The sequence below is a fragment of the Anolis sagrei genome, chromosome 4 (assembly GCF_037176765.1).
Source record: "Anolis sagrei isolate rAnoSag1 chromosome 4, rAnoSag1.mat, whole genome shotgun sequence".
Classification (NCBI taxonomy): Eukaryota; Metazoa; Chordata; class Lepidosauria; order Squamata; family Dactyloidae; genus Anolis; species Anolis sagrei.
This window is the reverse complement of record NC_090024.1, coordinates 235,289,995-235,312,215: the sequence shown is the minus strand read 5'-3', so window position 1 is coordinate 235,312,215 and position 22,221 is coordinate 235,289,995. Positions and strand designations below refer to the sequence as shown.

At 41.3% G+C, this 22,221-nt stretch overlaps 1 protein-coding gene across 2 annotated transcripts in view; it reads left to right on the top strand.

The window, feature by feature from the left end:
- NKAIN4 (sodium/potassium transporting ATPase interacting 4) overlaps positions 1-22,221 on the top strand; it is a 169,667-nt gene that overhangs the window by 121,129 nt on the left and 26,317 nt on the right. For both annotated transcript variants that reach the window (XM_060771962.2, XM_060771961.2), the window contains exon 5: positions 21,067-21,127. In XM_060771962.2, the coding sequence (XP_060627945.1) occupies positions 21,067-21,127 (61 nt within the window). The remainder of the gene's footprint in view (positions 1-21,066; positions 21,128-22,221) is intronic.

The window sequence follows — 22,221 nt, the reverse complement described above, 5'->3', positions numbered from 1 at the left end:
GAACCCATTGATCTGTTTCCTACTCTCTAGAGCAGCTGAAAACAAGCTGGCTTCTTTCTTAATATGACACTCTCACAAATATTTAAACATGGCTATCCTGGACCCTCTCAACACTCTTTTCTCCAGGGTAAACATACCAATTCTCTAAGCCATGCTTGATAGGGTTTGGTTTCCATATTTTCACCAGTGTGGATGAAAAGAAGCTTTCCGAAGCTCTAGGTGCTCTTACTGCCTATTACAGGGAAAACCAGCTGATCCCCAACCCATCTAAAACACAGACATGTGCCTTTCATCTCAAGAACAGAGAAGCATCCCAAGCTCTGAAGATCACATGGGAGGGAATCCCACTGGAGCATTGCAGCACACCCAAATACCTGGGAGTCACTCTGGACCGTGCTCTTACCTACAAGAAGCACTGCCTGAACATCAAGCAAAAAGTGGGTGCTAGAAACAATATCACACGAAAGCTGACTGGCACAACCTGGGGATCACAACCAGATACAGTGAAGACATCTGCCCTTGTGCTGTGCTACTCTGCTGCTGAGTATGCATGCCCAGTGTGGAACACATCTCACTACACTAAAACAGTGGATGTGGCTTTTAATGAGACATGCCGCATTATCACGGGGTGTCTGCACCCTACACCACTGGAGAAATTACACTGCTTAGCCGGTATTGCACCACCTGACATCCGCTGGGAAGTAGCAGCCAATAGTGAAAGAACCAAGGCAGAGACATCTCCAGCTCATCCCCTGTTTTGGTATTAGCCAGCACGTCAACTACTTAAATCAAGAAATAGTTTTCTAAGATCTACAGAGACACTCACTGGAACACCTCAGCAAGCGAGAGTCCAAAAGTGGCAGGCTCAAACCCAGAACCTCAACCAATGGCTGATACCAAATGAGAGACTCCCCCCTGGGCACACAGAGGACTGGGCGACTTGGAAGGCGCTGAACAGACTGTGCTCTGGCACCACGAGATGCAGAGCCAACCTTCAGAAATGGGGCTACAAAGTGGAATCCTCGACATGCGAGTGCAGAGAGGAGCAAACCACTGACCACCTGTGGCAATGCAACCTGAGCCCTGCCGCATGCACAATGGAGGACCTTCTTGGGGCTACACCAGAAGCAGTCCAAGTGGCCAGATACTGGTCAAAGGACATTTAATCAACTACCAAACTCACTAATTTTGTATTTTGTCTGTTTGTTTGCTTTGTTCTGTTAGAAATGTAATATAATTGACTGGTTGCCCTGACATGACAAAAAAATAAATAAAACCAATGTGGATGCCCTTCTCTAGAAATGTTTCAGCTTGTAAATCTCTTTCTTGAATTGTGGTGCCCAGAACTGGACACCGTATTCCAGGAGAAGTCTGACCAAAGCAAAATAGGTTGGTATTATTTTTTCCCTCCAACTAGACACTATATCCCAATATGCATTCTAGACTTGCACTGGCTTTTTAATTTAAATGTGGTTTCTTGCCAAACTGTGATTGGTATTTTAAGTGCCTTCAATGTAGTGCAGATATCTGCTGAAGTAGTTGTGTTGTACAACCCCTATACTGAATAGCAGTGTAGCACAATGTGTGTCAATCAGTAGTTAGTGTGGAGCTTTGGTACAGCCTTGCGCAACTGCAATGCACTGTGATATGAACATAATGCACAGCGGTAATACACATATGGTGTTCTATGTATTTTAGCATGTTACTGCATGTGCAATGGTTTGGCATGCCCAAGTGTCCTACAAATGGATATAACCATTGCACATTTTTCAGCAAAAGCTTCAAACCATTCACATTCATAACACAATTTACACCTGCATGTGTCACTAAAATGCATTAATATGCTGGTTCTCGTTACAGCTGCATATGTAATAACAGAATGCTTCTAAAAAAAATCTTTTGTTTCAAGAGAACTGACAGAACTGATGTCTGAGTATGCACAATGCATTGCTCTGACATCCCAAGCCTAACAAGTCAGTTGATTGACAGATTTGTATCAGCTTAAACAACCTTTGGGAGGTTTGTGGCTGGTGTCACAATTTTCAGTGCTAAACACTAATCCCAGCCTACAGCTATGTGACTGTAGTTAAGTATCTTTTAGCTTGAACTATAGTTCATCAACACATCCAAAGTGGTGGATTTAAATGAAGGCTCGGGCTAAAATAAATCATTTAGCTTTGAAGATGCCACCAGATTTCCCCCTTTCCTTATTATACAGAAACAGACTATGGCATATATCTTTTTTAAAGTATGATCCTAACTCATTGACAAGTCTGGAAAAGATTACTGGTCTTGATGAATGTTGGAAGAGCCCAAATGGATGAGCCCGAAGACCTCCAGTAATGCATTCTGTTTCCACATTGGCCAACTAGATGCCTTGGGGAACCCACAAGCCTTTGATACCAGTGTCCAAAATCAATTTCTCCAGTTCCCTTTAGTACATCCACACTGGACAATTGCAGCAGTTTGACACAATTTTAACTGTCCCAGCTCCATCCTATACAACTCTTGAATAAGTGGTTTGTTAAGGTACTTAGATTTGTTTAGTGTATACTCCATACTTGCAGAATCTGTCTGTTCAAGATTTCTAAATGGAATTCTAGTATGTAGATACTGGCTATTGAGACATTTGGCCCTTTTCTTGCAGGGGAAAGGATATTAACACAGACTCAGTATTAGATTCTATTTTAAATGTATCTGTATATTAACAATAGCACGTTTACATGATGACATGTACTATAACAAGACTAATGAAATTTTGTTACTGTTTTGTTACTGTAATTGAGCATAGAAACCCCAGTGCTGCAGTGGGTTAAACCACTGAACTTCTGAATTTGCTGACTGAAAGGTCACCAGTTCAAATCAGAGAAGTGTAGTGAGCTCCCGCTGTTAGCCCCAGCAGGCTGAAACCCAGAACCTCAACCAATGGCTGATACCAAATGAGAGACTCCCCCCTGGGCACACAGAGGACTGGGTGACTTGGAAGGCGCTGAACAAACTGCGCTCTGGCACCACAAGATGCAGAGCCAACTTTAGGAAATGGGGCTACAAAGTGGAATCCACGACATGCGAGTGTGGAGAGGAGCAAACCACTGACCACCTGCTGCAATGCAACCTGAGGCCTGCCACATGCACCATGGAGGACATTCTTGCAGCAACACCAGAGGCACTCCAAGTGGCCAGATACTGGTCAAAGGACATTTAATCAACTACCAAACTCACAAATTTTGTGTTTTGTCTGTTTGTTTGCTTTGTTTCTGTTAGAAATGTAATATAATTGTCTGGTTTCCCTGACACAACAAACAAACAAGCCTTCTCTTCTTCAGGCTAAACATGCTCAGCTCTTTAAGCCGCTCTTCAATTAAAGATAAGATCTTTCCAAAGTTTGGGACCTCCAAATAGAGAAAAGTCTTATTTCATGAAACTCAATACTTCCCAAGGAAGTGCAAACTTTCTGCATGCAAAGTGCACATAAATTTTATGTAAAGCAGCTGCTTGACCACATAGCCAAAGCCCCTTCCAACACCTTAAAAAAACTCCACTTCTTCTGGTTGGGCATTTTACTTTATTGTTCCCTTGGCCCTTTGCAAGGCTAGATATCACTGTGACAAAGCTAGAAATCACTGTCAAAAGCAGAGGAAAAACTCATCTCCCCCCTCCCACTTATGTTTGAGAGGACTAAGAAGGGTTGGTCCAGAGCACCATAAATATTCTCTTCACCTTTACTCTTTCCCATTTTCTTCCATCTCAGAGTTGAATACTGATGAGGTAGGTCTCTTGCAAACACAGAGCAGTTCTTTTAATCTCCTCTCCCAATTCCACCCCACCTCTTCTACCTCCTTAACCATTTTCCTCTTCTTTCAGTACTCTCCCATTTCTGATTAAAATATTTAAAACTGGGCACTTGGAAAGGAATGTTAATGTAGGTCAGAACCTAACCCTCAACTGTTTGAAGAGCATTACTTTTTAAAGTCTGATCAGTATGTGCTCTTTGGGAGCACAAGGACAGGAGATGCGTGTAGCTGTTCATTATTCATCACACAATTTTTGTTCCAAAGTTTGGGACCCCCAAATGGAGAAAAGTCTTATTTCATGGAACTCAATACAAATTATGCAACTTGGAATCATGTATAATTCAGGATCTGAAATTACAAGTTGCCTTTTAAAAGGCTAAAATGGTGTTTCCAGATAGTTGAGAGAGAAAGCCAGAGTCTTTTAAAACATAAGACCTAGTTTTTCAAAAACTCTTAATGAAATCAGGCCAATATATGCTGCCTAAGAATTTTCCCAAAACCTCATTATCACAACTATTTGGTAGTAGTGTAGTAATGTTGCAGGAGGAAGCAATGTTGAAGACAGAATAGCTTGAGATGCCACTGGTCTACAGCCAGAAAATCCAACAAATGCTACGTTCAGCAAAGGACAAGAGGGATCCTCTCACTTCTGCAGGAGTCAGGCATGTAGCCGGGGGCGGCTTCAGGGGCTTCAGCCCCCCCCCCCCGAAATTCTCATGGTGGTTCGCGAAAAGGCCTTGTTGTTGTTGTTCATTCGTTCAGTCGTCTCCGACTCTTTGTGACTTCATGGACCAGCCCACGCCAGAGCTCCCTGTCGGCCGTCACCACCCCCAGTTCCTTCAAGGTCAGTCCAGTCACTTCAAGGATGCCATCCATCCATCTTGCCCTTGGTCGGCCCCTCTTCCTTTTGACTTCCACTTTCCCCAGCATAATTGTCTTCTCTAGGCTTTGCTGTCTCCTCATGATGTGGCCAAAGTACTTCAACTTTGTCTCTAGTCTCCTTCCCTCCAGTGAGCAGCCGGGCTTTATTTCCTGGAGGATGGACTGGTTGGATCTTCTCGCAGTCCAAGGCACCCTCAGAACTTTCCTCCAACACCACAGCTCAAAAGCATCGATCTTCCTTCGCTCAGCCTTCCCTAAGGTCCAGCTCTCACATCCGTAGGTGACTACAGGGAATACCATGGCTTTGACTAGGCAATGGATCTTTGTTGCCAGTGTGATGTCTCTACTCTTTACTATTTTATCGAGATTGGACATTGCTCTCCTCCCAAGAAGTAAGCGTCTTCTGATTTCCTGGCCACAGTCTGCATCTGCAGTAATCTTTGCCCCTAGAAATACAAAGTCTGTCACGGCCTCCACATTTTCTCCCTCTATTTTCCAGTTTGTCCCATCTTCTTTAGTGATTTCGACATGTACCAACTGAATTGAAAAGGCCTTACTGGTGCATTATTTAAACTGTTATGTTTATTCATATCATGATTTGATCACCATACTCAATATATCCCATATGCATGGGGGTATTGGGGTAATGATACAAAAGGTTTGCTAGGGTAGACCCTCTTTCACTCAGACTCAGCCCCCCCCCAAAACCCAGCCCCCCCCAAAAAAAACCCTGAAAAAAACTCAGCCCCCCCCCCCGAATCGAAATCCTGGCTACAGGCCTGGCAGGAGTCTACCATGTACCATGCAGCTGTGGACAAGTCTACATAGGGACCACCAAACGCAGCATTGCCCAAACACAAATCAAGGAACATGAAAGGCACTGCAGACCAACCAGAGAAGTCAGCCATAGCAGAGCACCTGATGAACCAACCTGGACACAGCATTTTATTTGAGAACTCAGAAATGCTGGACCACTCTCACAACCACCATGTCATATCACACAGAGAAGCCATTGAAATACACAAGCATGTGGACAATTTCAAGAGAAAGGAGGAAACCATGAAAATGAACAAAATCTGGCTACCAATATTTTAAAAAACCCCTCTAAAATTGCAACAGCACAACAACAGAGAGGAAACAAACAAGGACATCTAATCGCCTCTCAACAAAAGTTTGCTCTAGGCCAGGTGTCCACAAACTTTTTAAACAGAGGGCCAGGTCACAGTTCCTCAAACTGTTGGAGGGCCGGATTATAATTTGAATAAAACATGAATGAATTCCTATGCATACCACATATCTTATTTGTAGTGCAAAAATCACTTAAAAACAATACAGTAATTAAAATGAAGAACAATTTAACAAATATAAACTTATTAGTATCTCAATGGGAAGTGTGGGCCTGCTTTTGGCTCATGAGATAGGATTGTTGTCGTTGTTGTTGTGTGCTTTCAAGTCGTTTCAGATTTAGGTTGACCCAGAGCGAGGGCCGGGTAAATGACCTTGGAGGGCCGCATCCAGCCCCCGGGCCTTAGTTTGAGGACCCCTGCTCTAGACAATGTCAGGCCATTATATGCTAATCAAGGTGGTCAGTTGAAACATTCACACCTAGCTCCAGCAGACAAGAGTCCTTTGTCCCACCCTGGTCATTCCAGAGATATATAAACCCCTTTTCCTAGTTCCTCACTACCTCTGAGGATGCTTGCCATAGATGACAAAAAAAGGCACAGTAGCCCTGTTGACAATGAAGAATTCTGGGATCTGTAGTCCAAAATCAATAACTTTGAAGCTCTATTCCTCAGTGGCTGGTGGGCTGCATTTAGTTTGGAGGCTCAAATGGTATAATTTTTCCTGCCCTTTTATTGAATTTTAATAGAATTTTAATGTAATACATTTATCATGGAAAGTGTGCTCTCAATCTATTACAACCCCGGCTTGTTCAGCACCTTTTGGATCATTGTGGCTCTCATCCCTCAGATTTCACTCCCTGCTGCTGCCGTCTTTTCCATTGTCCTAATTCTCTTCTTGATAATTTCCTGTCTGTATTGACCTTGAAGCATCTTCTTTGGTGTGCAAATGCTTTGATGGATGGTGCTATAATACAAGGAGCCAATAGATCAAATAGTCTACACGTTCCATGCTGAGGCAACAAGAAAAAAATTAATCCTCCTAACCCATCAGCACTATTCTTGTAGTCAGGAGATGCTTTTCTTGGAAGGCATTACAAAACATTTCATGGTACTTCTTTTTCTGCAACATACATACACACAGAGAGCACAAAACTTAAGTAATAATCAGTATTGGAAAGAAGAGCTTGGCAAAATTTTTAGGGCAGTGTTTCTCAACCTTCCTAATGCCGTGACCCCTCAATACATTTCCTTATGTCGTGGTGACCCCCAACCATAACATTCTTTTGCTAATTCATAATTTACTTTTAAATTACTTTTACTCCTGTTATGAAACATAATTTGAGATTTGTAGTTGTTGGGATTTATGGTTCACCTACAATCAAAGAGTATTCTGAACTCCATCAAGGATGGAATTGAACCAAACTTGGCACACAGAATGCCCACGACCAACAGAAAACTTTGGAAGGGTTTGGTGGGCATTGACCTTGAGTTTGGGAGTTGTAGTTCACCTACAAAGAGCACTATGGACTCAAACAATGATGGATCTGGACCAAATATGGCATGAATACTCAGTATGCTAAATGTGAACACTGGTGGAGTTTGGGGAAAATAGGCCTTGACATTTGGGAGTTGTAGTTGCTGGGATTTATAGCTTACCTACAATCAAAAAGCATTCTGAACCCCACCAATGATAGAATTGGGTCAAACTTCCCACACAGAACCCCCATGACCAACAGAAAATACTGTGTTTTCTGATGGTCTTTGGTGACCCCTCTGGCACCCCCTGGTGACCCCTCCAGGGGTCCCGACCCCCAGGTTGAGAAACACTGGTTTAGGGGGACTTGTAGTTCAGTGGTACAGCATGTTGTGTTGCATCCTGGTGTCTCCAGGGAAAGTATCTTGGGTGCTAAAGCTACATTATTTTATTAATTAATTCATTAAAATATTAATATCTATTTGTCCAACAATACCAGGGTGACTTAGAATAAAATCCATTTAAAACAATAATTATTTTACATATTTTTTCAAAAAGTTTACAATTATATAAAATAATTGTTCAATTAAAAACAGACAATTAAAAACCAGTTAAAACAATAAGGAAAGAGGGATGCTCTTTCAAGGTATTAATTCCCAAGTCATGTCGAACTTTTATTGTCCCTTTTTTTATTGATCCTTATTCAGAATGGCAATATATTCTGAATAAGGTTCTAACACCGGGACTGTGGCGCACCTGGCTGGGAGTTGGCTGCATTAAGATCACTACTGACCAAAAGGTCATGAGTTCGAAGCCAGCTCAGGTCGGAGTGAGCTTCTGACGAATTTGCGTTACTTGCTGTTGACCTTTGCAGCCCAAAAGGCAGTTTCATCTGTCAAGAAGGAAATTTAGGTACCACTTATGTGGGGAGGCTAATTTAACTAATTTACGAGGCCATAAAAATCTCCAGCATGCCTGCGGAGAACGAGGAAGTACTTCATCTGTGTCGTGGATGGACAGTGAAGCGACAGCTCCCCTGGTGGCCAGAAAAAGTTGGAATGTTAAATAGCCTCTGACTGTCTGTCTATATATGTTGTGTGTCTAGGGCACTGAATGTTTGCCATGTATATGTACTGAGTCCCTTGTGGGGTGAGAAGGGCAGAATATAAATACTGTAAATAAATAAATATATAAATACCAGCCGTCCCCTGCCACGCGTTGCTGTGTCCCACATGGGGGTTCTGTGTGGGAGGTTTGGCCCAATTCTATCGTTGGTGGGGTTGAGAATGCTCTGTGATTGTAGGTGAACTATAAATCCCAGCAACTACAACTGCCAAAGGTCAATGTCTATTTTCCCCAAACTCCACCAGTGTTCACATTTGGGTATATTGTGTATTTGTGCCAAATTTGTCCCAGATCCATCATTGCTTGAGTCTACACTGCTCTCTGGATGTAGGAGAACTCCAAAATTCAAGGTCAATGCCCACCAAACTCTTCCATAATATTTCCTCTTGGTCAAGGGAGTACTGTGTGCCAAGTTTGGTTCAATTCCATCATTGGTGAAGTTCAGATTGTAGGTTAACTATAAATCCCAGCAACTACCACTCTCAAATGACAAAATAAACCCTCCCCCAACCCCACCAGTATTCAAATTTGAGCATATCAGGTATTTGTGCCAAATTTGGTCCAGTGAATGAAAATACATCCTGCATATCAGATATTTACATGACGATACATAACAGTAGCAAAATTACTGAATGAAGTAGCAACGAAAATAATTTTTGGTTGGGGGTCACTACAACATGAAGACCTGTACTAAGGGGTCGTGGCATTAGGAAGGTTGAGAACCACTGCCCTAGATCCTGTGTAATCTTGGAAACTGAGTAGGGTTAGCTTAATTAATTATGGAATGGAAAACCATTAAATGTCAAGTGCTATAGCCTATACAGTAGAGTCTTGCTTATCCAACATAAACAGAACATTGGATAAGCAAAAATGTTGAATAATAAGGAGGGATTAAGGAAAAGCCTATTAAACGTCAAATTACATTGTGATTTAACAAAATAAGCATTTTAACATCATGTTTTACAACAAAGCAACAGAAAAAGCAGTTCAATACACGGTAGCGTTATGTAGTAATTACTGTATTTAGCAGTAAAACATCACAATGTATTGAAACAGATGTGGATCCGGGCGGGAGGAAGACTGTGTTGGATCATAGACAAGGATGGATGAGCGTAGGTTGGATAAGCGAAACTTTACTGTATTTCCAAGGAAGGGACTGGCAAACCCACATCTGAGTATTTCTTATCTAAGAAAACCTCATGAAATCAATGGTGTTGCCTTAAATTGGCAGGCAACAGACACAGAGTTGTCATCAGTGTGCAAAGAGATATTTTGATGCTGAACTGAGAATGCCTTGGACACACAAGTTCACGGAGACTTCATGGCTTTGATACCAGCCAACTTTTTTGCAATTTTATGAACTTGCGTACCAATTTGAAATATTTGGATTGGTCTAGTGTTACCTGGAAAGTCACTTTGGATTTCTCCACTCTTGTTCTTATAACTCAGATAGCTCTACCTTTGTATTGCCAAAGGCTTTCATGGCTGGAATCACTGGGTTGTTGTTTTTTGGGCTATATGGCCATGTTCTAGAAGCATTCTCTCCTTCATCTATGGCAAGCATCCTCAAAGGTTGTGAACTCCAACAGACCTCACTACCTCTGAGGATGCTTGCCATTGATGCAGGCGAAACGTCAGGAGAAAATGCCTCTACAACATGGCCATATAGCCCAAAAAAACCTACAACAACCCAGTGATTCCGGCCGTGAAAGCCTTCGACAATACATTAAACTCTGAGGATACTTGCCATAGATGCAGGTGAAACGTCAGGAGAGACTGCTTCTAGAACATGACCACATAGCCCAAAAAACATACAACAAACCAGCTCTACTTTTGCTTTTTTCTACACACAACAGCATTATGCTTCCCTCTTTGCATGCCCTTTTACTGTTGAGAAAAACTCTGATGAGTGTTTGGTTTCATCACTATCGGCTTTACATCATTCATATTTCATGCAGCAGGGAAGACGTAGCACAGCTTCCAGGGTTTGGCAATGTCCCTAAGGTGCTGGATTTAATTATAGCTTCACTCAGGCCACATGGAAAGGCCAGCTTGCGCTCCTGTGATGTGCTTCCCCCTGAATCCCTCTGCTCTTGAACACTCTCCGTTGCCGATGAGCTGGAAGGCTGATGTAACCTCTTCGGGTAAAGCGGGAGAGCCGAACAATTGAATAAACAGTAATTTATTATTGATGAAACCTTGTGTTAGAAAGTGTAGTAAGAATAAGGTCAAAGCAGAACAAAGATTTTAAATGCTAAGTGGGATGTGTCAAAGCACATGGCCGCCAAGCATCTAACCAGACCAGAACACCATACTATAAAGGACAGTGTTGTATTGCTTCAGAAGGGGATTTGGATGTACTTTTGAATGTGATGGTTACACCATTGTGATCATACGTTGAATCACTACCTATAGTGATCCCACTTCAATTTTCCAAGAGTATTCTACCACTGAAATTCCTTTGAGATCTATATAAGGTTGTTCCTTTTATAAAGGTGGGTATTTCATTTTTCAAAGCAACTGTAATGGGAACAGGGACCAATTTTGGCCCACATTCCCCTGTAACATAATTGATGGGTCCCCAAGTGTGCCCAGGTGACACCCTAATTACAGGGGAAGTGAAGACAGGGGAGTTTTAATGCTCCAAGTACTTTCCACTGCCCTCAAATATCTGCAGCTATAACCACTGGCTGTGTTGGGCATAATCCTAAGCAATGAAGTTCAAAAAATCTGGAGAACTCAGGTTTTTCTTCCTCTGGACTAGATGTAGCAGCAGTTCTTAGGGACTTAAATTAGTGACAAACCAATAGACGATAATCTGATATCCAAATGTAATCCGATTGATGGCTATCAAACCTTCCTTCTGCTGTGTTGTCAAAGGCTTTCATGACTGGAATCACTGTGTTGCTGTGGGTTTCATGGCCATGTTCCAGAAGCATTCTCTCGTGATGTTTCACCCACATCTATGGCAGGCATCCTCAGAGGTTGTGAGGTCTGTTGGAAACTAAGCAAGTGAGGTTTATATATGTAGAATGTCCAGGGGGGAATCCTTTGTTTGGAGGTGTTAGCTGGCCCTGATTGATTCTTGTCTGGAATTCCCCTGCATTTTGAGTGTTTATTTACTGTCCTGATTTTAGAGTTTTTTAAAAAAAACTGGTAGTCAGATTTTGATCATTTTCATGGTTTCCTCCTTTCTGTTGAAATTGTCCATATGTTTGTGGATTTCAGTAGCTTCTCTATGTAGTCTGACATGGTAGTTGTTAGTGTGGTCCAGCATTTCTGTGTTCTCAAATAATATGCTGTGTCCAGGATGGTTCATCAGGTGCTCTTCTCAGGTTGAATTAGTCTGCAGTGCCTTCCATGTTCCTTGATTCATGTTTGGGCAATTCTGCGTTTGGTGATTTCCATGTAGACTTGTCCACAGCTGCATGGCATACGGTAGACTCCAGCAGAGGTGAGAGGATCCCTCTTGTCCTTTGTTGAATGTGGCATTTGTTGGATTTTCTTAGTGGGTCTGTAGATAGTGTGTGTATTGTGTTTCTTCATCAGCTTCTCTATGCGGTCAGTGGTTCCCTTGATGTATGGCAGGAACACCTTTCCTCTGGGTGGATCTCTGGCTTCCTTCTGTTCTTGCTATATTGCTGAAAGCATGTGTATCTCAGAGACATCTAGTTTTTCATCAGCAGGTTTTAGAAAGATTGGGTAACTTTTCAGTCATCCCATACTTGGACACATGGGATATAGTAGGCTATAAATAATATGATTGTATTAATAAATGGAAAGATTGACTTGTTCGTTACCTTTTGAAGGACATAGGAAGTTATAAGTGTCAGCAGTACGGGTTCATATTTCTGAAACACTGATGAATTTTTAATCACATGTCCGTCACTTAATGTATTTTGATACTCAGCTTCTCTAAATGCCATGCAATCGGCAAACAATGGCATTGCAGGGTATTTTGTTAATCTCACCAATAAAAAGAAGACAAACAGAGCTTCCTTTCTGGCTCCTAAGAGCTTGGCAGGTCCTGTTTTCTGTCTCAAGTTCCCTTTGGAGACCAAGTCTCCGAACATAATACAGACAGAACTTGTTTTTTAAGGGTGGTGGTAAATTGTGCAGAATATCCTTCCCATGTAAATTCATAAATCTTGAATCTTTGTTCTTCCAAAAAGCAATATTGTGCTTCATGTTGATTTTACTATTTATTTACAGTATTTATATTCCGCCCTTCTCACCCTGCAGGGGACTCAGGGTGGATCACAATGCACACAGGCATGGCAAACATTCAATGCCATTTAGACACACAACATATATAGACAGAGACACAGAGGCTATTTAACTTTCCAGCTGCATGAGGGAATGCTTTTTGAATTCTGGCCACCGGGGGAGCTGTCGCTTCACCATCCACTTGTGACACTGATTGAGTACTTCCTCATTCTTTTTGAACGCTGCTGGAGAGTTTTTTTTGGCATCGTAAATGAGTTAAATTAGCCTCCCCGCATAAGCTGTACCTAAATTTCCTTATTGACAGATGCAACTGTCTTTTGGGCTGCAAAGGTTGACAGCAAGCTAGACAAATGGCCAGAAGCTCACTCTGACCCGGGCTGGCTTCGAACTCATGACCTCTCAGTCAGTAGTGATTTTAATGCTGCTGACTCTCAACCTGCTGCGCCACAATCCAGTCCTTTAATGATGTGTGATTTTAATGGTGTATGTGAGAGAGAGACACTTAAGATAAAAATGGTGTACTCAATGCATTTGGTGAATTATGGTTTGAGTGCATTGTGAATAAGTGGTAGTAAATAATATACCTATTACATGAAATACGTATGTCAGATTGTACATTGTGTACAAGTGCATCACCTTTCAGCACCATGGTTGGTTCCTATATCATTTGCCCGATTAAAAGAAATCATAAGATTTATATGGACTACAAGGGCATCTATTCCAACCATCTTCCATGCAAAGTACACAACTGAAACATTCCATCCAGACTTCCAGAAAAGGAGAATCTACCACGTTCTCAGGCAGTCTGTTCTCCAATCAACAGCTCCTACTGTGAGGAAGCTATTCCTGATGTTTAGGTGGAATCTTTTTTCTTGTAATTTGAATCCATTGATTCGTGTTCTAATCTCTGGAGCAGCAGAAAGCAAGTTCGCTCCATGACATCCTATCAAATATTTAAAGATGGCTATCATATCACCTCTCAGTCTCGTCTTCTCCAAGCAAAACATATCCAGCTCCCTAAGTGATTCCTCAGAGGGCTTAGTTTCCAGATTGAAAAGTAATTCATTGTCATCATATGTGAGTCCTAGAGAAAAACAATGTGTTAACACATTAACACTGTGTTGGTCATGGTCACACATTACTTTAAGATAATTTTCAAAAAAGTAAAAATCATTTCAACATTCCCCATAATGAAAGCCCAAAGCAGCATTGAAATGTACCAGATAAATGCTATGTGTTACTCAGAAATTGTGATGGCATTGATAAAATGATTAAAATGAATGACATTGCTCTTAGGACAATGTTGCTTATTGAAACATGCCATTATTGAAACATAGAATAGGATGGCAAGCCCATCCAATTCTGGGTATCAGAATAGGCTGGATTGGAATGATAGAATTGGAAGGGACCATAAGGATCATTTGGTCCAAACCCATTGTGTCATGCAGAAAGACACAATCAGACTACTCTTGACAGATGTATCTATCTATCTATCTATCTATCTATCTATCTCATACGCTTCTATCCCGCCCTGCATCTGGCCCAGCCATAGGTTTTAACTGTTGCTGTGTTATTGTTAATGTTTATTGCTTTTTTGTTATGAGTTTTATTTTATTGGTTTGTATTATTTGTTGTTATTGCTTTGTGATTGATGTGCTGTGGGCTTGGCCTCATGTAAGCCGCACCGAGTCCCTTGGGAGATTGTAGCGGGGTATAAATAAAGTTTTATTATATTATTATTATTACTATTATTTATTCTCCCCACAAAGGGGACTCACAATAGGCATCAGCGATGCTTACAACTTATACATCATAAGAATAACAGTTAAAACAGTAAAAACATTTTAAAACATTGTACAAATCAACCAATAAATTCATTTAACAATAATATTAGCATGCCAGTAAAACAAAAAATCAAGTCAGGAAACAAATGGCCATCCGGCCTCTGTTTAAAACCCTCCAGAGAAAGAGACATCACCACACTATGAGGCAATGTTATTCCACTGTCACATAGCTCTTACTCTCTAGGTAATTTTATGTTTTAAACAATAATTTATTGTAGTTTTAATCTGTTCCTCTGCACCAGTGGTTCTCAACCTGTGGGTCCCCAGATGTTTTGGCTTTCAACTCCCAGAAATCCTAACAGCTGGTAAACTGGTTGGGATTTCTGGGAGTTGTAGGCCAAAACACTTGGGGACCCACAGGTTGAGAACCACTGCTCTATGCCTTGCAGTGGTTCCTGGCCTTTAGGTGTTTTAGAGTTTAACTCTCAGAAATCCCAGCCAGCTTACCAGCTGCTAGGAACTATGGGAGCTGAAGTCCATAACACCTGGAGGCTCAAAGGTTGGGAACCACTGCTTGAGGGGAACAAAAACAAGTTGACTCCCTTCTCAGTATGACATCCTTTCAGATATTTGAGCATTGCTATTGTGTCCCCTCTTAACATTCAAGTTAAACATATCCAGCTCCCTTAGTTTCTCCTCACAGGGATTCATGGTTTCCAGGCCTTTGAAAATTTTGATCATCCTCTTTTGGATGCATTTCAGTTTGGAAATATCTTTCTTTACTTATGATGACAAGAACCAGACACAGTATTCCAGGTGAGGTCTGACCAAAGCAGAACAGACTAGTGTTAATACTTATCTCAGTCTAGACAGGATACTCCTTATTGATGCAGCCTAGAATTGCGTGGACTTTTTGAGCTGCTGCATCACACCATCGATTCATGTTCACTGGGTTGTTGTAGGGTTTTTATTTGGCTATATGGCCATGTTCTAGAGGCATTCTCTCCTGACGTTTTGTCTGCATCTATGGCAAGCATCCTCAGAGGTAGTGATTCATGTTCATATTGTGGTTTACTAAGACTCCTGGATCTATTTCACATGGGCTCCTGGATCCATTTCAAGCAAGGTGTCACCCATCCTGTGCCGTCACACCCAGAGGCTATAACGTTAAAACTAAGATGTGCTTCTCTCTTTACCTGGGCAAACTGCTGGAGGTCTTTCTTTGAAGCAATAACTCAATACTTTCAGCAACTGATGCCAGTCAAGATAAGAACATCAACAAAATGTTTATTTCCAAAGTCCTTGGCAGACTTGGCACAGGTTGATAAAGTTACAACACAAACAATTTGAGAAACCATAGAGATGTTCTTTTGTTCCCTTTTTCTTTTTTACTGAGGTAACCTTTCTCCAAATGGTAGAAAAAATCCTGAAATATTTCACCCTAACCCTGAGCTGCTATGGTTAGAACGAACCGGTCTTTCCCTATCTAAGCACAAGGTCAGTTTTGGAGATGAAGTAATGCTCAATAGTACCCAATAACTATTTCTCTCTATTTCTCAATAACTCAATTACTCTCTCAATATCTTAATGTCCCTCTCTATAACTCAATAAGCTTCTCTATCTCAATTGCCTTTCTTAATAACTCAATAAGCTTCCCTTTATCTTTATTGCTATTATATCTATCTCAATTGTATTCAATTCCTATTCTTTCTATCTATTGTATTCAATTGTACTCACAATGGGTTTTTCAGAGCTCCCTGCCTGACCAACAGCACATCTGAGGTTCTTTTCTCTACTGAAGGAGGCAGGGGAGATTCCAAAATGGAGATCTCAACCCCAGGAAAAGGGGCGGACTCCAAACCCAAAGAGATACTTTCTAAACCAATAACTGCACAGGGCCTGCAGCCTGGCTTTCCAGACTCTGGTACTGTTTAACTTCCAGGGTGCTGCTGGGTCTATAGCAACCCTGGGGAAATGCAAAGGAATGCTATCCCATGCAGCTAAAAGACAATGCAAACGAAGCTCCTGGAAGACGGAACACATCCTATTTGTTAGTTTTAATCTGCTGTTTTGGATTTTGATCCTATTCTCCTGGGGTATTAGATTTCCCATTTGGAAATTAGGAGAAGTAGCTAATACCCAGAGGGCAGGACAAAAATTGCTTCTTTCTTCGGCACTAACTTTTGATGAACACATTTCTCTGTATCCAAGGTTAGCAGTCTAGTTTAGGGAGCATAGGGCAAGTCACATTGTACATAACTCTCTCTTCCAACACTTTGCTTCTTTCTCGCAGCATCTGATACTTAATCAACCATCTCACTCTGCCTAATGATAGGGAAAGTTTTGAGAAGATGCCATTATTTTTGCCATGCATTTGGGCTGTTTTCTAACAGAGTTTGTCCTTTCACACATAAGGAAGCAGTTAAAATGTGCTCCATGACTATATAAGAGAAACCTACCCTTTCTTTGAGCTTTGAAATATGTATATAAACAACTGCTTTAGGCAAAACTTTGCCTCAGTAAAGGGATTATGATAAGAGCTAGTTTTGGCTTTGACTCAGAAAAAACATGGTGAATCTCTTGTGTCTACTTGCAACTTCGGAAGGGAGAATATGCTATGACTCACATTTTTATATATCTTTGGCAACCTGGGAAAACATTATGTAGAACGATTTAACTATACATTTGCTGTGGATGCTGTGGCTGAACACCTCATATTTTCATTGTTTGCAGGTCAGCTTTGACTTATGGTGACCCTGTCAATAGGAGACATGAAAGACTCCAAGACATCCATCTTATTAACAACTTTGTCTAGATCTTGGAAACTCAGGGCCATGGCTTACAAATTTTGAGATTTTTTTTTTTACATTTCATGTTTCATTTATGGAATTCAATGCCAAAGAATGTGGTCATAGCTAGTTCAAGGGGTTGTAAAAGAGGCCATGGATGATAGATCTGCCAATAGGTTAGACTTTCTTCTAGTCTTTAGAAGGGATTAGACACCTCCAGCAGATTGTGTGACATCTTCAACATTATTGTTAATATTGACATGAGGGAAAAATACAAAGAAGGAAGGAGATATGGGATGCCCCAATTATTGTTGGTGCTTGGGATGTTAGCTAAAGGAAAAATGGGTTGTTGTTGTTTATTCATTCAGTCACTTCTGACTCTTCGTAATCTCATGGACCAGCCCAGGCCAAAGCTCCCTGTCAGCCGTCACCACCCCCAGCTCCTTCAGAGTCAAGCCAGTCACTTCAAGGATACCATACATCCATCTTGCCCTTGGTCAGCCCCTCTTCCTTTTTCCTTCCATTTTTCCCAGCATCACCGCCAACTCCAAGCTTTCCTGTCTTCTCATTATGTGGACAAAGTACTTCACCTTTGCCTCTAATATCCTTCCCTCCAGTGAGCAGTTGGGCTTTATTTCCTGAAGTATGGACCGGTTGGATTTTCTTGCGATCCAAGGCATTCTCAGACTTTTCCTCCCAACACCACAGTTCAAAAGCGTCTATCTTCCTTTTTCTCAGCCTTCCCCTAAGGTCCAGCTCTTGTATCCATAGGTTAGTATGGGGAGTAGCATTGCTTTAACTATATGGACCTTTGTTGCCAGTGTGATCTCTCTACTATTCACTATTTTATCAACATTGGTCATTGCTCTCCTCCCAAGAAGTAAACGTCTTCTGGGATATGATATTATTTTTATTTTCTTAATGTTCAACTGTCAACCTGCCTTTGTACTTCCTTTGTACGTTTTAAATTGTTCTAGGTTGATTTTATTGGATGCAATCCTGAGATCTTTGGTTATAGGGCAGGATATAAATATTTTAATAAATAAATATGAATAAATAATCAATGAAGGCTTTTCAAAGCCTTTATACTGGAAGGTCGTGTGCGTTCTCGTTCAAGCATCCTTTGGTTCCTACAGACTAGCTCAGAACTGTAGCTTTAAGGTTACTGTTGACTCTAATTATTTGTTTTCCACTGTGAACTCAATCCACTTTAACAAGGAATTAGAATCTAACAATTACTCACACTGCAGGAAGACAGAATGATGCATGAGGAGGCTCTGGAAAGTGGAGTCATTCATTTTTAATACAAGAGAAACATACATCACATCACCGAACAAAAGGCAGGATAATGAGGTTTCCACGGGGGGATTAGGGAATGCATTTGGCTTTGAGAGTTCCTGGCTGAAAGGAGGAGTTGAGTAATGTCTTCCATTGTTGTGTCAAAAACCGCCCCCTTAAAACTGATTCCCTTCAGCTTCCTATTAATAGTTATGAAAATCAAGGATGAGAGAGCACTCTCTTCATTTTCTTGGGTTGGTTGGAGCCCAGGAAGAAGTTCCAGCCAACAATAGAAATCATGGGAAGGTAGTTTTGCTGGAAGACAAGGGAGATGCTTTTGTTCTGATGGCGAGAATAAAGGACAGGAGAAGAGCTGAGATTGGAAAAGCTATCATTTGGGACTATTGCTCCCAGCATTCCTTCATCAACATGGCCAGTAGCTGGCAGGCTTTAGGAGCTGGACTACAGTTTTTCCAAGCTCTTGACATTAGTATTGGTAATAATAATTTAGTTGTTACAGTTTATGTTTTGTGCAAGTTGTTTCAGATGTACGGTGACCCTAAGTGAACGTATCATGGGGTTTTTTTTAGGCAAGATTAGTCCAGAGGGGAGTTGTCATTGCTTTTTTCTTGGGGTGCGACAGAGTACAAGAGAGGAGATTCCATCTAAACATGAGGAAGAACTTCCTGACTGTGAGAGTCGTTCAGCAGTGGAACTCTCTGCCGCGGAGTGTGATGGAGGCTCCTTCTTTGGAAACTTTTAAACAGAGGCTGGATGGCCATTTGTCAGGGGTGATTTGAATGCAATATTCCTGCTTCTTGGCAGGGGGTTGGACTGGATGGCCCATGAGGTCTCTTCCAACTCTTTGATTCTATGATTCTATGAGTGATTGTGATCCCAGTATGTTCCCATGACTGAATGGGGATTTGAACCCTAGTCTCCCAAAGCCATACTCCAACACTCAAACCACTGCACCTCAATGAATAACAATGGATACCAAGGCTTGGTTCCAGTGAATAGTAAATCCATGGATGTGCAAATTTCATTATATACAATGGCATAGTAAAATACTACCCCTTATAGAAAATGGCAATATCAGGATTTGATTTTTGAAACTTTCTTGTGAATGTTTTTAAAAGGTGAACATTCTAGAATACAGAAAATGTGGCTGTTGAGGGCTGGCTGTCCATAGTTTTTCTTGTATCTCTTTTCTATTCTGTAAGACCTTGAGTGTCACTTTTATTACTATCTTAATTACTTTGGCCTTTAGCCCCAAAGTGGAATCATAGTGCTACAGTTGTGTAGTGTGAAAGGTTCCTGTATATCTTCTGCACTTTGCTATCGAGGTGGATCTCACTTTAAAGAATGGCATGTAGGGAATTCAAAATGATCTTAACAGATTAGAGAGATGGGCCAAAACTAACAAAATGAAGTTCAACAGTGGCAAATGCAAGATATTCCACCTAGGCAGAAAAAATGAAGTGCAAGGATACAGAATGGGGGACTAATGGTTCAAGAGCAGTATATGTGAAAAAGATATTGGAGTCTTTGTGGACAACAAGTTGAACATGAGCCATCAGTGTGATGCAGTGGTAAAAAAAAAGCCAATGGCATTTTGGCCTCCATTAGTAGTAGTCTAGTGTCTAGATCCAGGGAAGTCATGCTACCCCTCTATTTTGCCTTGGTTAGACCACAACTGGAATACTGTGTCCAGTTCTGGGCACCACAATTGAAGGGAGATGTTGACAAGCTGGAATGTGTCCAGAGGAGTGTGACTAAAATAAACGCTATGAGGAGCGGCTTAAAGACTTAGGCATGTTTAGCCTGAAGAAGAGAAGGCTGAGAGGAGACATGATAGCCATGTATAAGTATGTGAGAGGAAGTCATAGGGAGGAGGGAGCAAGCTTGTTTTCTGCTTCCTTGGAGACTAGGACGCAAAACAATGGCTTCAAACTACAAGAAAGGAGATTCCATCTGAACATGAGGAAGAACTTCCTGACTGTGAGAGCCGTTCAGCAGTGGAACTCTCTGTCCTGGATTATGGAGGAGGCTCCTTTTTGGAAGGCTTTTAAATAGAGGCTGGATGGCTATCTGTCAGGGGTGCTTTGAATGCAATTTTCCTGCTTCTTGGCAGGGGGTTGGACTGGATGGCCCATGAGGTCTCTTCTAACTCTATGTTTCTATGAATGTGTGTCTATTCGTTTGAAAGGGAAGAATGCTTCTGGCAGATTTCCACATTGCAGAACCATAGCATTTTCATGCCACTCCAACTTCCATGGTTCAGTCTTATGAAACTGTGGGGTTTGGCATTGAGTGAGGGACTTGAACTTTTCTGCTATATAACCTAATACTATCATTCAAGAGACTACAGTAAAATATTCTACATATCCAACTAAAGTACACACCCAAGGACTTAACAGTGATATAGAAGTGCAATAAACATACAATAGATGAATATGCCATCAAAACAGCAGCAGCAGGAGAGTGTCATAGACATAGGGTGTACATTTTTTGAAACCACATATGGCAGTTTTTGAAGTGTTGTTCGTGAAGTTAACCAATTTGTCTGCTCTTTTCTTTTTCCAGCTGGTGGGCTTTGTCTATGCCTGTTATGTTGTCAGTGTATTTACAGAAGAAGAAGACAGCTGTAAGTATTCACCAGTGCAGAACGGGAGCGAAAACAGCTTGGGCAAATATTCTTCCCAGAGCTCGGGGAAATTTTTTTTTTTAGGCCTGAACCCTATAGTTAGTCTTAACTAGGTAAAGACAATGAATTGATGGTAATTGCCCATATGTGTAAACTTGTCGTCAGCAATATGGGTCAAAATCAGGAATAGTATCAGGGAAGAATGTGCAGATGGATGGATGGATGGATGGATGGATGGATGGATGGATGGATGGATAGATAGATAGATAGATAGATAGACTGTCCTGAAGCCAAAAGAGAGAGAAGCCTCACTGTTAAGACTCATTTAATAGTTACAGAAAGAGAAAAAAACAAAGTAGAAGGTGGCAGAGTCAGATTAAAAATTCTGAATACAATTCTTTGGCAGATTGCACATAGAGAGAAAGACCATTATTAGTGCAAACAGTTATGAGACACTTCCTCAAAAGATAACACAAGATCTGAGAAATCAAAGGGAAATTTAAACCAAGAGTTGAGATGCTGATTGGCAGAAAGGGGAACAGAAAGTTATAACCTGTTCAAGCCCCATATTCTGTGACTTTCCAGGGTACATTTATATTATCTCATAAAATGATCACTGAGTAAAGGTCATATATTTTGATTCAGTTGCATGACTATAAAAGATAATCTGAAAGAGGAAAGAATTAAAAGAAGATATTTTTCCTTCCTAAGCACATTTTGTCTGAAACATTTGTCTACTGCAACTAATGTACACATTGATATCTACTTCTTCCCACTCCATCTACTGCAACTATCCCTAACTCTGCTATTGTGGGTCTCCCAATTCTTTGGAAAAGAGGGAAGAAGAAGCTTGGGCTATAACTCCCAGAATCTCCTACTAATCAGCAATAGCTTCTCTTTAGCCAAGATTGTACCATGATACTGGCATACGAGAGCAATCTGGCTGTGACTTCTGTCTCCCCATTGATTGCAAGGGTTGATTCAGCTGATCTGGCTGGCTTAGGTGGGCATCCCCTTCCTTTCTCACTGCTCCACAGGCATCCTTTCCAAAGCTGGGATGTTGTCTCAGAGGAAGAGGACAACATCCTAGGTAT